Below are 17,678 nucleotides of genomic sequence, written 5' to 3'. Positions count from 1 at the left end.
GATGACCGCAGTGTGCAGTAGACAGGTAAACAGCTGGTTTTAGGCTAGTACTGGAGGATATGAGAGAATATAGCAAGTATTATGTAACAGGAAAAATGGGTGAAACCTTTTTAAAAGTTTAGAGAGAAATGTTTTGTGTGTGTGTGTGTATTCTCTTAGTTTTCAGCACACGGTTGGATTACTTTCTCCAGTGGCAGTCTGCAAATATAAATACATGTGGCTATCAGTCTTACTAAAAATGTTGAGAACAGCTTGATCTTTTAGAGTAACGTTAATGTTCTGCTTACTTTTTTTTTTATAGAAAAAATGAATGCACCAAACCAACCTCCACACAAAGACACTGGAAAAGCTGTGGAGAATGTGGAGGAATACAGCTACAAGCAGGAGAAAAAGCTCCGAGCGGCTCTCAGGTCCACAGAGCGAGACCACAAGAAGAACGTGCAGTGCTCATTCATGCTGGACTCCGTGGGGGGGGCTCTGCCCAAGAAGCCCATCCCAGATGTGGACCTCAATAAGCCTTACCTCAGCCTCGGCTGCAGCAACGCCAAGCTCCCGGTGTCTGTACCCGTGCCGATAGCCAGAACCGCCCGCCAGACTTCCAGGACTGACTGTCCGGCGGATCGCTTAAAGTTCTTTGAGACTCTCCGACTTCTGCTAAAGCTTACCTCAGTCTCAAAGAAGAAGGACCGGGAGCAAAGAGGACAGGAGAGCACGTCCGCGTTCTGGTTTAACCGCTCCAACGAACTGATCTGGTTAGAGCTGCAAGCCTGGCACGCCGGCCGGACCATTAACGACCAGGACCTCTTTTTATACACGGCCCGCCAGGCCATCCCGGACATCATCAACGAGATCCTCACCTTCAGAGTTGACTACGGGAGCTTCGCCTTCCTTAGGCACGGAGCTAGTCTTAGCCGTACTTCGGTGGAAGGGCAGTTGGGAGCCCCTCGCGGGACGCAGCCTGCGGGTCACTCAACCTATCACGAGCACCTCCAGCGCCAGAGAGTGTCCTTCGAGCAGGTCAAGCGGATCATGGAGCTACTGGAGTACATAGAGGCACTTTACCCGTCGTTGCAGGCTCTTCAGAAGGATTACGAGAAGTACGCTGCCAAGGACTTCCAGGACAGGGTGCAGGCACTCTGTTTGTGGTTAAACATCACAAAAGACTTAAACCAGAAATTACGGATTATGGGCACCGTTTTGGGCATCAAGAATTTATCAGACATTGGCTGGCCGGTGTTTGAAATCCCCTCCCCGCGATCGTCCAGAGGCAACGAGCCCGAGGACGAGGCCGAGGACGCGGAAGAACTGAAGGAGCTGGCCAGCAGCACGGAGGAGAGTGAGGATGAGCCGAGCTGCGGCCCGCAGGCACCGCAGGCCCGGCCGCCCGCTGCCCGCAGTCCCCACGTCCAGCCGCCCCTGCACCGCGCCCCGAAGAAGCTTGAGAGGCTGGAGTCCGAGGACGAGTGTGTCGGCTGGGGAGCCCCAGACTGCAGCACGGAGGCAGGCGTTAGTAGACACTGTCTGACTTCTATCTATAGACCCTTTGTAGACAAGGCACTGAAGCAAATGGGGTTGAGGAAGCTGATTTTAAGGCTTCACAAGCTGATGGACGGTTCCCTGCAGCGGGCACGTATAGCACTGGTAAAGAGCGACGGTCCAGTGGAGGTAGGTTTCCAGCAGGCAATGAGCTTAGCCTTCGTTCCGCTGTTACTTGTAAAGTGCAGTGTATGTTGTGTTATATACGTACTTTCTTGTCTGGATTTTTTTTTTTTTGGTTAATTGAAGTATAGTGGATTTACAATATTGTGTTCACAGTCTTGATGTTGTTAAGGCATAAACAGTAGTTGTTATAAATTGCAGATGTAAACATTTCTATGGAGTGTTGTGATAAATGGGAAAATGGATCTACGAAAACTCTGTGAAATGGGGTGAAATTAAGTGTGTGGAGGGGAAAAAAAAAAGTCCAACAATTTAAATATAGGATGAAGAAGGACAGTCTAGGTATAAATAAAGAAGGAAGAAAGCCACAATCATGGGTGACCACAGGCTGAATATGAGTCAGTAAAGAAGTCAGCATGGTGCTGAAATATTTTTGAATGAGTATGGCATCCAAGGTCACGGATGTAGTCCTTTCTCTATTCTTTGCAATAGCTTTACTTCCTTTTGAGTGGCATGTCCTGTTTTGATCACTGGATTTTAAAGAGAGATGAATTACAGAGAAGGCTAAGAATGGTCATAGGGAAACAGTCTACGCTGTTGGGTAAGCTTGAGCATAGATGGTCAGCATAGATGGTGGAAGTTTAATGAAAGTATTATCAAATACATGTTTCGGCATGTGAAGATTTTTGTGAGAGGAAAATGTCTACTAGAGGAAGTGGCTTGAAAATGGTACAGATTTGGTTTTTTTAGCTTGTTATCTCAGAAATTCTTTACCGTTAAAGAGTGGCAAAACTAGCAAGGAGTATATTGTTGAACATTGCTCTTGAGAATGAAAGAGTATAAGCAGTTCTTCTGTTGTGGTGAGTTTGCATGTTCGTCTGGCTAAAAGCTTTTAAAAGCACACAGCTCTTTTGAGATCCCTAATTACCGGAGTTAGGCTGTGATTCTAAATTTTAATAGCTATATATATATGTGTGTGTGTGTATACATCTACTTTTTTAAAAAGCTTAATTACACCATCTGGCTTGCTTTGGAGTCAGAGATGATAAAACAGAATATATTCTTTATTCCTTAAGATGGGAAGTATCAAAAGAGAACTCCAATTTGCAGAATTTTAAGTTTTAATCTGATGGCCAGATCATGAGCTCTTAGGAGAAGGGCTTAGGCAGTCACATAATATAGCAAGATGTTTGCAGAATGAATCAATACTTTGTAGCTGTAAGAGGTTAGTTTACTTTGAGTATTATTTTGATTAAGTGAAGTCGCTCAATCGTGTCCGACTCTTTGCCACCCCACAGACTGTAGTCTGTCAGGCTCCTCTGTCCATGGGATTTCCCAGGCAAGAATACTGGAGTGGGTTGCCATTTCCTTCTCCAGGGATTATTTTGATTAGAAATATCAAAAATGAGTTTTCTTTGAGCAGTATTTTGACTCTGTGAATGACTTTTTATGTATATCTTTTTATTAGGGCAAATGATATTTTTCCCTTTTAGTCCATAAATAACTGTTTTACAATAATAATTTATTATGGTGGAAGTTTCAAAGTCAGTAGAGCAAAACTAGATCCATAATAAAGATTTGGCATAGGCTTCGGCTAGTGAGCAGCTTATTTTTGGTTTGGGTTTTTGGCTGGAGTTCAGTTCCGGCGAGGACACCTCTGGGTTAGGGATGGGGCTGATTAATTTGTTTTGTTTTGTTTTTGGCTCTGTGGGCTTTTCTCTAGCTGCGGCGAGTAAGGTCCACTCCCGTTGCAGTGAGCGGGTTTCTCCTCCCACTGCAGGCGCAGGCTCTGGGGCCCGCGGGCTGCGGCAGTTGCAGCATGCTGGCTCCGTAGTTGCGGTTCCCAGGCTCTGGGGCGCAGGCTCAGCGATTGGGCGCACGGGCTAAGCTGCTCTGCGGCCTGTGCCGTCTTCTCAGACCAAGGATCGAACCTGTGTCCTCTGCCTTGGCAAGCGATTTCCTCGCCACTGAGCCAGGGAAGCCCGATTAATTTTTTTTTTCATGAAGCACTATTTTTGAAGTGATTTCAGTGAAAAAGTCCTGGTATTATTACCCCACTTTTGATTCATTAGCTCTCATAGGAGAGGAGTTCATTGATGGGGGGCTCAGGGCGGCGTGTTGGGGCTTCTTAAAACTGTCTTGCGTTCCCTCCTGCAGACTGTCTTCCTCCCTGCCCTGGAACCTCTGTGGCAACGAATCCCTGCTGCTTCCTGCAGAGTTTTGCATCATTTAGATGCATTGGAACAAGAAAAAGATTGCAAATGAGTGCATTTTCTGTTAGAACACTTATTGAAAAAAGACAGTAGTAGGTAGCTCATAGTTTTGAATTTCTATCAAAATTGTATGCCTTTGGTTTGGCCAGTTGAGATTTAACTGAATGAAAAGGTTATCCTTATTATAGGAAAGAGATACATACAAATTCAAAGTGTATGAATTAAAGATGTTTATTAGAATTATTTGGGATTGTTTGCTTTTCCAAAAAGAAATGAAGTACAGAAACACCTCTTGTTTTAAATTTTGGTTTATAAAATGTTGTGTTTGTCAAATAATGAAAGAGGAAATAACTTATAGCTAAAATTCTGTGTTGGAGATTAATCCAAACTGATAAAGGATAAGTCTCCAAAATGATAATTAACTCAGTGGGAAAGTAAAACTTTATTTTTATTCCTATTTCAGGGACATAATTTCCATAAAGGAAGTGTACATTTTTGTGTATATATGAATATGTACGCTCCCCTTCCGGGTTTGTTTTAGTTTTTTTTACTAAGTATGTCTGGGAAAGAGCCACCGTTTTAAAATCAAGTAACTGGATTCCATTTCTTGATGCAGTGCTTTCTCACTACACAACTTTGTAAATGACTTAATCTTCCTGATCCCAAGTCTTCACCTCTGTAAAATGGATATAATAACGCTTTCCTTCCTCACAGGGTTGTTGTGAGGCTCAAAAAGATATTTGTGTAAATAGTAAAATACTATAGAAATTAAATATAAACTTTTTTTTTTTTTAGAAGTTTTGATAACATTTTCCCCCCTTGAAGCTGACTGTACACCGGTAGGGGCTAGACAAGTCTATATTTTTACTTTTTAAGTGTATTTTTAGCTTTTAATCTCTTTTAAATAATCGTACATTTTTAGGGGCATACATTTTAAACAATGGATAGTCTTTTAGGTTTGGGGACAGTTTTATTTTCATTCCTAATTGTTAGAAACATCTTGCCCAACTGGTACTGCAAATTGCGCCAAATGCATTTCTTCTGCACAGTTTCTATGGTTTATGTGATAATAGCAATGAATACAGTTGAAGGATTTTGTAGAAAAGAAGAATTATGATATTTGATTGTTCTCATATATGACTGTATTTTTATTTCTTCTGATTAAGTTACTTGCAACTTGTGTTTGTAAATAGCATTTAATATTCAATTCTCATTGGCCTGTAAACATGTTTTATTTATAAAACAGCTTTCCCTAAAGAAAATATAAATTATACTTCAGTGTCCTTAAATTTAAAAAATGTAAGTAGGGATATTAAAAAATCTGTTTGCAAATTGTTTTAATGATACGACTATCATAAATATCCTTAACGGTTTGTTAAAAATCAGGTAACATTGTAGCTCCCTGGTGTTCTGTTGGCGCTCAGTTGCCCAGTCCTGTCTGACTCTTTTGCGATCCCAGGGACTGTAGCCCGCCAGGCCCTCTGCCATGAGATTTCCCCGGCAAGAATACTGGAGTGGGTTGCCGTTTTCTACTCCAGAGGACCTTCCTCACCCAGGGATTGAACCCACATCTCTTGCGTCTCCTGCATTGTCAGACAGAGTCTTTATCACTGAGCCACCTGGGAAGCTCCCCAGTTCCATAAATTCATTTTCTCAGGACGCGTTTCTCATTACATATGTAGTCTCTGGTTAACAAATTAGTTTGTTCCTGAAGCTCAGTTTTTAAGACAGTTGTTTCGATCTCAAAAATAATTATCCAGAGAAACTGTTGTAAATGAGTTTCAGGCCTTCAAATAAAACTGAGGAAGATCTAAGTAACAGAACTCACAAGGCGGGCTGAAATTTCATTCCTGGCAGCAAGGACAACATGATGTCAGAGTCAAAATGAGGGAAACGTACCCCCCCTCTGTTTCTGCACCTGTGAGGGAGCCTAGTTGTTTCTCACGCTCACTCGTTTATTTCCTGGTTTTCCTTTCTTCTTGATATTTGGACCATCCCAGGATCTCGATCCTACTCAATCCCCCCACTTTGCTATAGTGTAAGTTCCTCTAAGTGTAGCTGATCTCAAGTCTCAGGAGTAAATGTACTGATAGCCATTTCATAGCAGCGTCTGCTGGTGTCCTTTTATGATAGAGATGTTTTAGCCTCCGATTTCTGCTCCTTCTCCGTCAGATGCTGCTTGCAGAGAATCCTTCCCAGCTTTCCTTAAAAATTAGTAGGAATCATCTCAGGCCAGTAGTTCCTAGGTGGCCTTCCCTGCAGTTACTCTAGCTATAGGTTTTGTTATGTTATTTGTAATTCAGTTTTAGCTTAAAGATTAAAACAAGAAACTGTGTAACCATATATAAAAGATTGATCTTCATTTCAAAACTGCGTTCATGCAGTTGCATTTTTTTTTAGTACACTTGTTATCATGAATACTTTCAGATTTTTAGGGAACTTACAAAGATAGTGCACAGTTTTCATATGCTCTTCATCCAGTTTCCTCTGATATCGACATCGTCCTCAGCTCTGGTACATTTGTCAAAATCAATATACTAACATTGGTGCAAAATACTGTTAACTACATTACAGACATTATTTGTGTTTTTGTTCTTCTGCTAATGTCCCTTGTCTGTTCCAGGATCCACTCAAGGCCAGCCCACTGCATTTAGTCGACGTGTCTTCTTAGTCTCTTCTGCTCTGTGGCAGTTTCTCAGTGTTCTTTATTTCTCATGACCTGGATGGCTTGTGGAGCACTCTGGAATTCGGGTCTGTGATCAGCCTGGACGCGCTTCTGTGTGTGATGGGCTTCTGTGTGAGCGTCACAGAGTTGACGTGCCCTCATGCCGATGTCCACGCTGACCACCTGGTTCCCGTGGTGTCTGCAAGCCTCTTCCACAGTGACCAGTTCTCCCTGTCCCTGCTCTGCTCTTCAGAAGGAAGTCGCCAAGTGCAGCCCGCTCTCGCGGTCGGGAATTAAGCCCCGCCTCCAGGAGTGGGGAGTGTGGGCGTGCACACTTGGGGTTCTTCTGTAAAGAGGGTTTGCCTCTGCTGTCCCTTTTTTTTTTTCAATTATTTATTTATCTCAGTATGGACTCATAAATCTTCATTTTCTACTTTGGGTTGTAGTTCAGTGGCATTGTTGCTTGTTTTCTTGCTCAGGTTGTTCCCGCTTTGGCCATTGGAGCTCCTTCAGGCGGCTTCTGTATCCTTGTCATATGCTGTCCTCCTTTTTGTTGTGTGTGGTCTTGCTTTTTGAGCAGTTTCTTGCTTTTTGGCATCATCTTGTATTTTCCCTGTTCCAGTCCTGAAATCAGCCTTTTCTCTAAAGAGCTCTTCTTGTTCATTTTATTGGAGAATGGGATTTAGAATGGAGCCCTGGGCCCCGGATGTGTTCATTACTTTTGGGGTATCATTGCTTCTAGGTGCTCTCAGTGATAGAGTTAGAAAATATAGGTCTGTCTTCTAATCCGTGTATGCACACAGGTCTGTAGCTACTTCCACATGTGTCTTTCTGCCTGTCTCTCTATTAAAAGTGAACATGAGTTTATACTGATGTCTCGGGTCCTAATCCAGCTCCACGGCTTCTGTCCGTGTCTTATTGTAACTTAACTTTTCTTGCCGTGAGAAACCTGGCTCCTGTGAGCACAGAGGATTTACTGTATTTGTGCGACCCTAGTAGACATGTAAGGTAGTCTCAGAATTGCTAACTAGGACCCCTCTGAGGACTAAATTTACCAGCTAGAGTACAGTGTTTAATTGTAGGCACAGTTCTCTTTGTCTTTAGCCTTAGAGCGTGTCGATGGAACATGGTTTTCCACAGTTTGGTGAGCACCTTTTCCGTCACATTCTCCAGTGCGGTTATAGCATGCATTTGTCATATAGTTAGATTCAGTTATCTCACTCTGATCAGTCCTCAGTTATCTCAGTCTGTCCTGGGGTCCCCTGGTGTCCTAGCTGATGTTTTTTAAGTTGAATACTATAAAATTCATTCTTTGTGTTATATAACTCTCTGGGTTCTGTGCATTTAATTTGTTGAACACCTATAAAATGTCCGAGCTCTAGATGGTGATAGTTATTTTATGCTCCTCTGTTTTTGCTCTACCTTATGAAAGTTAAGAAAGATAAAATGAAAAACTGTATTACAATGTACAAAAAAATTATCTGACTTTGGCTATGTATTACTATGCATATTATTCCAAATTCGAGGAAGATTTTTGGTTAATTTATTACTTTTTTGTATTAGGAATGGATCATGTAATTATTATAAACTTAGTGACCAATGAAATATTGTTTGTCTTTGGATCTGGCTATGATTACGTTCTTTTTTCCCCCATAAGCACAAGAAACTGTGAAGAGGTTTTCTTTTATATTCAGAGTGGGCAGAAGAATGTAGAAACTAGGGGAGTGTTAGTCACTCACTCCTGTTCAGCTCTTTGCAATCACATGGTCTGTAATCCGCCAGGCTCCTCTGTCCATGGGATTCTGCAGGCAAGAATACTATAGTGGGTTGCCATTTTCTCCTCCAGGGGATCTTCCCAACTCAAGGATCGAAGCTGGATCTCCTGCATTGCAGGCAGATTCTTTACCGTCTGAGCCAGCAGGGAAGTCCAACTCTAACTAGAAACTAGGATATATATAAGCTGTTATCATTTATTGAGTCTTACCATGTACTCATTACAACCACCAAATGAAGTGGCGTTGCTATTTTGCAGGGAAGTTGCCCCAAAGCATAGAAGCTGTAGACTGTGGGAGGGCTTCACACTCAGGATTTGGGGATACTGGACTTTAAACTGTGCCGATGGTTTCCAAACCTGGCTGCACATCAGCATTACCTCAGGAGCTTTTAAAAACACTTGCCTTTGCCCTTCTGGGCTAGAGGGCAGGTCAGACTCTCTCATGGTAGGACATATGCACTGACATTCTTAACCTCGAGTGAATTTCATATGAATCCAGACCAGCACCAGTGCAGCTGAGAGTCAGCCCCTTGGAAACACCCTAAGTAGACTACAGTACCCCCTTACCCCATCTTCAAGGCCAGTGTTCAGTAAAACTGTTGTCATAGCTAATTTTTTATTTGTTGTAATCACCACATGTCTGACTTTGTTAGTAAAGTTATATGAACTTTTGAAGAAAAGCTGCCCTAACATTTTATAAATTAATTTTTATTGGAATATACGTGCTTTGAAAAAAAGTTTTTTATTCTTATTTTTCTGACTCATTTTTTTACAGTATGTAGAGGGGATTTCTTTTATTGAAGAATAGCTGGTGTATATATTATTTGTTGCACATGTACAATATAGTGGTTTACAGTGTTTAAAGGTTATACTCCATTTATAGTTATAAAATACTGTCTGTATTCCCTGTGTTGTACAGTATAGCCTTGTGGCTTATTTATCTTATACGTAGTGGTTTATATCTCTCCGTCCCCGTCCCCCACGTTGCCCCTCCCCGCTTCATTCTCCCCACTGGGAACCACTGTGTAGGTTGTTTTCTGTATCTGTCAGTCTGCAGCTTTTTTTGTTATATTCATTTCTTGTATGTTTTAGATTCTTATATGTGACATCATACAGTATGTGTCTTTCTCCGTCTGACTGTTTCACTTAGAATAATACCCTTCACCTCTATCCATGTTGCTGCAAATGGGAAAAGTCCACTCTCTTCTTACGGCTGGATACTATTCTGGGAGGACAGGGGAGCCTGGTGGGCTGCAGTCCATGGGGTCGCAGAGTCAGACACGACTTAGTGGCTGAACAACAGCGACAAGTATTCTGTTGCATATATGTAGCACATCTTTATCCATTCACCTGCTGAGGGACATTTAGGTTGCTTCTGTGTCTCGGCAATTGTAAATAATGCTGCTGTGAACATTGGAGTGAATGTGCCTTTTCAAATTGCTTCCCTGGTAGCTTAGCAGTAAAGAATCCACCTGCCAATATAGGAGATGCGGGTGAGATCCCTGAGTCAGGAAGATACCCTGGAAAAGGAAGTGGCAACCCACCCCAGTATTCTTGCTTGAGAAGTCCCATGTGCAGAGGAACCTGGCGGGCTACAGTCCATGGGGTAGCACAAGAGTCAAACACGACTTAGAGAAAAACAAGAAAGAAACATCTTTTCAAATCAGTGTGTTTGTTTCTGGATGTATACCCAGGAGTGGAATTTCTGGGTTATACGCTGGTTCTGTTTTTAGTTTTTTGAGAGGCCTCTGTACTGTTTTCCATGGCAGCTGCACCAATTCCCACCTATGCACATGAAACTTTTAACTGAATAACTGGAAAGATAATAAGTACATGCTTGCTTATTTGCGTATAGGTTTTGTTCTGTTTTGTTTTCTTAAAGGAAGCACACTTACACGAGACAGAATAGGAAGTTGTGATGTATCATTTTTGACTGCCGTGAACCAGCTGAATCAAACTTGATGTAAGATGAAAAAGATGAAAGAACAGAACTCATCAGCTTGCGGTGGAGAACTGAACCTGTGATGACAGTGACTAGACTAGTAGCTGGCCTCGAATACTCGTTTTGTGGAGGGGGTTGGTCAGGTAACTTGGTCAAGGCCGCAAGGCCCGTAAGCGGTAGAGTCCAGGTGTGAAACCAGAACTCCCTGCTCCTCACCGTTGCTGTGTACTGCCTCCCCAAGTTATGTTTGGTCCCACGCAGCGCCCTAAATGTTTTTCTAATGGGTGTTTATTTGGCGGGTTTGGGTTAGCTGCTGCACGTGGAATCTTCGCTGTTGCCTGCGGTACCTTTCCTTGTGGTGCTCGGGCCCTCTGGCCGCGGCCTGCAGGCTCCGGAGCGCACTGGCCCGAGGGTGCAGCGCTCAGGCATAGCTGCCCGACCAGGCATCGGACCTGCATCCCTTGGATTGCAAGGCAGCTTCTTAACCCCTGGACCACCAGGGAAGTCCCTTTAAATATTTTTTGACTTAGTGGCCAGTGTTTGAAAAAAAAAGAAAATTTCACATGAAAACCTGGATTTTTGTTTTCCTTGAAATCCTGGGAGGTCTGTCGGCACCAGCCCTGTCCCCAGCGTGGCAGCACGTGGCGTGCTCGTTCCCGCTTTGCACACGCCCATCGTTTGGGAGCCGGGCCTCCTCTCGTTTGTTTGGTGGGCTTGTCTCTCTGGCATCCTGTCATTGCCTGTAGGGTTATTCTGCCCCTTCTTGTCTCTCAGCTTACGGTAACCGTGTGTTGGATTCCAGCATGATCCTTTTCTGTTGTTCATTTTTAAACATGCTGTTTGTTTTCAGAACTTTAGGGAAAAAGAGAAATAGGAGAGTTCAGGCTGTCCTTGGACCTCACCGCCCTTTCCCCTCCCTGTGTTTTATTACAATTGGGAATTTAAGATCCAAGTTTTTCCTTATAGCATGCTTTTAAATTTTTTTTCAGTTTCCAGTATTCCTTGCTCATACTTGAATTGGATTCCTTAGCCAGGTTACTTTCGTGGAGTTGTATCTGCCTCTGTACCTTCTTTTCTTTTAGATTCCCGGCTTCTCATTTCCCTGGGCATCTATTCTTACGAATTTTGATTTGACTCATCTCTCCTATCCTTCCTCGGGTAGTTTTTTAGAGGAGGTAAATGAGTTGTACTTGAGTTCTTCGCTATTCAGAGGGTGTTTTCCTTTTTGTTCACAGATCAGGGATGACTTGACTCCAGAAACCTCTCCTCCAGCTCTTCCTTTTGTTCTTTCTGGAACTCCTCTTGTTCTTATGTTACAGCTTCTAGATCTGCCCTCTAGGTCTCTTATTTGTCGCTCAAACTTTCTATTCCTTTTTCTTTTGCCCTAGGTTGTAGTGATCATTTCTGCGGTTAATTTCTAAGTTATTTCTAATTTGTATATTCAGATTCTAACATCATTCCTTCTGTTTTCACTGCCTTCATGGATTTTATTTAAGAAACCTTGGTTGGTTTATTTTATTTTTTTTCCCCAGAGGAGTTTAGTGAGATTTTTGCGTTCGAGTATTTTTGCCCTTCTCTCCTGCGTCCTACATTATTAAATCAGTGCCAGCTCTTCTGATTCTTCACCTCGGTGTCCCTCGTTAAAACAGCTGCTCCCTCTTCCGTGGTCAGGAGCTTTGTAACGTCTCTTCCTCTCTGTCTGGACGGGTTGATGCGGCAGGCAGAGCCAGCAGGAATGCATCATCTCCTGTGGGCCTGGCTGCTGGGTCTCCGGGCTGTCTTAGAGTTGTTGAGAAGGAGGGATTGTCCCTTCCCAGTGAGCCTGAAGCGGGTGAATCAGCAGGCTGGAACTACAGAAAATGCCCAAACTGTTCTTCAGAGTTGTATCCTAGAAAGTTTGCCGAGTTTTGTAGAGCTCTAAATAAACATTTTATCTGATGTCATTGTCCACACCAGAAGAAACGAGCACTTATACCGCCAAAAGCGTTGACACAGACATGTCTTAACCCTGACCACATTTATCACAAGTAATCATTTTTTAAAATTATGCAGCTATTTTAGAAATCGTTGCCTGTTACGGGAAGCTAAAAGTACGTATTAATTTAAATGCAAAAATATGTGTGGACAATAAAAGAATGTGAGTTGGGAGACCAGTTAAGAGGAGTAGCTGTAATTGGTGATGTTATAAGTTGAAGAAAAGTTGAGATTTCCGAATTTTGATGGCTTCAGTTTTCTCAATAAAAGGAGAAGGCAAGGTCTTGGAGTGATTGGTCAGAATGGTATTGCCAGAGGTTTAAGAACACTGGGACAGCTTCAGATCTGCTGTTTCAGGGGGAGCATGAGGAATTTGGTGGGTAACTGTCTGAACGGTGAGCAACAGTAGGATTCCTAGGGAACATCAGATAGACAGATTTTGAGTGGGATCGACCAGGTTCATTTTATGACTTTTTTTTTAGCCTTTGTTTGATGTAACTCGGGAGAACAGATGGACAAAAGATCGAACCCACAGTTTTTATGTTTCACAAATGGCTATCTGGTTTTGTAATCTCTCAAATTTAATAATTCTCTGGTTTTCTCAGTCTATAGATAGTTGTAGGTAATACTGTGTATAACCTCAGAACTAAATTCTCCAGTTAAGTATGATAAAAAATGTATGATGAAAAAGATGAACTTGATTCTTTTTCTACTATGCTTTTTTGATAAAGGTATGACCCAGTTTTATTTTTAGTTCTTGTGTGTGTGTGTGCTAAGTTTCTTCAACTGTATCTGACTCTTTGCGACGCTATGGACCATAGCTCACCAGGTTCCTCTGTCCATGGGATTCTCCAGACAAGAATACTGGAGTGGATTGCCATGTCCTCCTCCAGGGATCCAGAGATCAAACTCACATCTCTTAGGTCTCCTGCATTAGTTCTTGTTACCATTTTCTAATACTCCTAGAGCTTTTTAGGTCTGTGTTGAAAATGGTGAATTATTCTAAAGATTATTTCTCCTGTAAAATTACGATTTTTATTGGTTTGTCAGCAAATTTTAGAGAACAGTAGTTTGTAACTACAGTGTTAGCAAGTTCTCCTGGATGCTCTTTCACACTTTGTTGCATTTGTGTTGCAGTTTTCTGAATTTCCAGATCCCATGTGGGGTTCAGATTATGTACAGCTGTCCAGGACGCCGCCTTCCTCGGAGCAGAAGTGCAGCACCGTGTCCTGGGAGGAGCTGAAGTCCATGGATTTACCCTCCTTCGAGCCTGCCTTCTTAGTCCTCTGTCGAGTCCTTCTGAACGTCATTCACGAATGTCTCAAGTTAAGGCTGGAACAGAGACCCGCTGGAGAGCCATCCCTCTTGAGTATTAAGCAGGTTTGTCTCAAAGACTTTCAAAAAATGCCGAGTTCTTACTATATTTTTTTCTATAGACTCGAATTTTTCTTTTTAGGATTTTCCCCCTAATTGTTGCAAATAGTGAAAGTTAGCGTATGTTAGTGTTTCTAAGCTGCTCTCTGTTGGGTCATTTAAAATGTTCTTTTTCCATGCAGTCTTTAAAAATGAGGCGGTGGTTCCACCCTTTCTGTCTTCCACTTCCTCATTCTAAAAGGAGTGTACATGCTGATATGACCCTCTGTAGCCTGTTACCATCAGTCTTTGAAGACTGGAAACTTAAAATTCATTCATAAGAGAGAGTTTAAATTCTTTAATTTATCTTTTTGTTCTTTTTTAAGCTTTGTGTAGACAGGTGAATGTCTGCAGTATGCAGGGAGGGGGTGTGTTTGGACATTTTGTCTGCTTAGGCATTTGTACGGTTTAAGCAATGATGACAGCTTTTGCTTTCTCAGTTACTATTAATGTAGGTGAGATTTTCAGAATTTGCTACTCCACAGGTGATAGAGGAATGGCTGGAAGCAGTCGAATCTACCAGACTGAGCGGGTATATTTATGCCTTATGATGTTCCCGTATTGACATTCACTATATGAAATAACCACATTGGGTTTTGATTTCTTGTGTGTGTGGCCTGCGGTTGTCCATCCCCAGGGAGTTAGGTCTGGGAGCTCGTTGGCCCTGAATGTCAGACGGGCAGCGGGGACGAGTGCCGATTGAAGGACAGGCAGGGCGGGACGTAGAGAACAGGCCCTGGCGTGGTTTGTTCAGTGGCGTGGAGCCCGGTGACTGATGGGCCTGGAGGGCCAGCCCTGCACCTCGCCGCCTCTCTCCCCGTCCAGCCCTGGCCCGAGCTGTGTCCACCTTTGTGCTTCTTCTTTCTCACCGTCTTGGTTCTGGTCACTGACTGTGGTCCACGTGGGCTGTACTTTTCACTTGTCCTCCGTATCTCAGCAGTTATTTAGTAGAAGGTGTTGGTAAAGTACCTTATCTCCCCTCCCCACAGAACAAATACATACTTCGGGAACATAACCAGGTGAAACAAGGTGGGGTTCACCTTTAATCAGTGGGGCTGTTGTGAGGAGTAAGCAGTCATTTATGTTAAAACATCTTGGAAAGTGAAACCCAGTACTTGGTTTGATGTAGCTTTGTTGTTGTTACTTAGGTGCGAAGTTGTGTCAGATCTTTGCCGCCCCAGGACTGTACCCGCCAGGCTCTCTGTCCCTGGGATTTCCCAGGCAAAAATACTGGAGTGGGTTGCCCTTTCCTCCTCCAGGGGACCTTCCCAATCCGTGGATCAAACCCGTGTCTCCTGCATTGGCAGGCGGGTTCTGTACTGCTGAACCACCTGGGAAGCCCAGTGTAGCATTATTCGAGTGAAAATAAAATAGAAATTTTGACTTTCATGTATTCAGATTGAGTTGTAAGCACCTAAGTGACATCCACAACAGAAATTTATGTTAACACTTTTTAATAGATTTAATTCAGCCATTGCGCTCTTATTGTAATAATTTTAAAAACATTTGGAGGGGCATCTTGTTATAAAGCAGTCCATGTTTATTTTAGAAAATCTGCAAAGTACAGAAAATTTGAAAAGTACAGACAAAAATGAAAGCTATCCTCTTATTCTGCTATTCAGAGATAACTGCTATAACATTTTGGTATATTTCTCTCCATTTGTTTTTCTATATGTACATACTTTCTACACATGTAATAATTCTAAAAAGAAAAGAATATGAGTTTTCACCCTTAAACGTTTTTCAGAAATAAGATTTTAAATGACTGCATGGCTGCTTTTCGGTGTCAGTACATCATAATTTATCTATTCTTCATTGTTTTGAATATTATTGTGATAAATATATTTGTGTATCAGTTTTAGCCAGGATCTCTGATTACTGTTTGAGTATAAAATGTAAAAATTAACTAGTGAGTCACATCTTTGGATTCTAGTAAGTTTGTACCAGTTTGCTTTCCCTGTAGCATCGCTGTGGTTCCTTTTGTGTCTTGTTAATGTATCTTAAGGCTAATGTAACTGTGATCTAGTCCCACAGCCGCTGCTGGTTAGAATTTGAGGGAACCTGACCGGTGCGTTATTCATGGAAGGACTGTGCAGGTCCTCTCATTCCGTCTCCCCTCCGTACTCACAGCGCCTCCCGGGGCCTGCACACGGCCAGTTTTACTCATCCTTTTGTTTTCTCTCCTACTTTCCCCGCTGACTTCTATTTAATGCCATCACATTTATCTTAGGGTTTTTTTTTTGTGTGTGTGTGATGATTGAGTTTTTTTGATGGTAAAAGCCACAAATCACAATAGGTAGAATATGCTAAATTATTACAAAGGCCCCCAGGCACTGTGGTATGTGAGTACATTTGAATCTTTATTAATGTTTTTGTTGCTGTTGTTGTTGCTGTTAAAAAGGAGCAGTCTCATGAGGAACTTTTTTGTCTTCTATTCCTTGTCTTATAATGTGAGCTAGAAGAAAAATAGATCTTTTTCTGCAGAATTTATTTCTGTAAAACTTTTATTTGTAGAAGAATATATTTTAGCATATCAGTTTTCTGTATATTGTCTTTGTGTACTCACGCTATAATACTAAGTACTTTTGTTTTCACTGATTTGTTTTAATTATTCAGTTGAGATTACTAAGTTATTTACGTGAATGAACTGATAAAGAATCTGGAAAGTATTTCAGGGTTCTCAGAGGCACCACTCTCTTTTCCTGAGTTTTTTGAGGACTTGCGCAGAAACTGTAGCACGCGTGTGATGGTAGAACTGTTGCCTGCTGTCTTGCAGCTGGTGAGGGAGTGTAAAGAGGTGCTGAAGGGCGGCCTGCTGATGAAGCAGTACTACCAGTTCATGCTGCACGAGGTCCTGGACCACCTGGAGCAGACCGACTGCAACATCGACGCCTTCGAGGAGGACCTGCACAAGATGCTGATGGTCAGGGCGGGGCCGGCGGGGGGTGGGGGTGGGGCAGCTGACTCGGGGGCGTCCTCTCCCGCGCCCTGCTAAGCTCTGCTTGCGCCGCTGTTCTCCGTCCTGTCCTGACTGTCTCCTCTCCTCATCTTTCCATTGAAGGCGTGCTTTCAGGTGTTAGCTGACAGTCTTCACCTCGAGCGGGAATTCCTCCAGTGGTTCCGATCGTAGCTGCACGGTCTCACACTTAGTGAGGTACCGCTGGTCTGTCCTCAGGTTTCCCCGGTTTAGGCTGAAAGCTGCACAAGCCCGGGCCTGTGACTGGAGTTCTTCTGTCTTCCATAGTGTTTGGTGGAGTGTTAGTATGTAGTAAATCTGTGTTAGCTCCACTCGAGCGGGTGCACAGGTGGGTACGTGATGTGGCGGGCGGATGAAACCGTGTAGAGAGCAGCGAGGCTTGTGGAGCAGTCACCCTTGACATCTCCCTGTATCCTGCCTCGGGATGGCTGCAGCACCTCCAGACACACCACCCTCACTTTCTAGGGTGGAAGAGAAGAGAAGAGAAGGGTCAGAGGGACAGTCTCCCTGTCAGCTAAGTCCAGAACTTCAAAAGCTCACCTGGAAGCCCCAGCCAGCAGAAGTTCCCTACATCCTCCTAACGAGACCTGCTGTGTGGCCTCCTCGCTCTAGGGGAGGCTGGGCCTCAAAGATTTAGCTCTTCAGCCTCTAGCAGAAGGAGAAAAGAAAGGGTGTGGCTGGGGAGGACTTATTACATCTGGCATCTTTCGAGAAATAATTTTGACTCTAAAGTGACTTTTCTTTATTGTTTGGGAGAATACAGAAAATGTATGAAATGTGGCTATGTTTTGAAATACTGTATATATCTCTTGTGTCACAAAAGCCTGTCATTGAATAGTTATGATTAGAAAAACAGCAAGCAAATTACTTTTTCTCTCTGTGGGTAGTTAAACCAGAAGTTTAAGAAGACAAAAAGTACCTTGCTTTCCAAACTGTCTTTGATGGCCTCACAAAGGCACACGCCGCATCTTTTATCGGATGTTCACTAAGGCAGGAAGGGTGAGGATTAGGCAGGTGAGCTGTGCCATCCAGGTCATCCACCTGCAGCGCCCTCGTGTGCC

At 43.0% G+C, this 17,678-nt stretch overlaps 1 protein-coding gene across 6 annotated transcripts in view; it reads left to right on the top strand.

Moving 5' to 3' along the window:
- MAP3K4 (mitogen-activated protein kinase kinase kinase 4) overlaps positions 1-17,678 on the top strand; it is a 136,090-nt gene that overhangs the window by 77,653 nt on the left and 40,759 nt on the right. For all 6 annotated transcript variants that reach the window (XM_070461734.1, XM_070461736.1, XM_070461735.1 and 3 more), the window contains exons 3-5: positions 302-1,665; positions 13,365-13,607; positions 16,417-16,563. In XM_070461734.1, coding sequence (XP_070317835.1) covers positions 302-1,665; positions 13,365-13,607; positions 16,417-16,563 — 1,754 coding nt within the window. The remainder of the gene's footprint in view (positions 1-301; positions 1,666-13,364; positions 13,608-16,416; positions 16,564-17,678) is intronic.

This window comes from Odocoileus virginianus, chromosome 34 (assembly GCF_023699985.2).
Source record: "Odocoileus virginianus isolate 20LAN1187 ecotype Illinois chromosome 34, Ovbor_1.2, whole genome shotgun sequence".
Lineage (NCBI taxonomy): Eukaryota > Metazoa > Chordata > Mammalia > Artiodactyla > Cervidae > Odocoileus > Odocoileus virginianus.
Note: the sequence above shows the minus strand (reverse complement) of the source record. Positions and strands in the feature narration are given on the sequence as shown.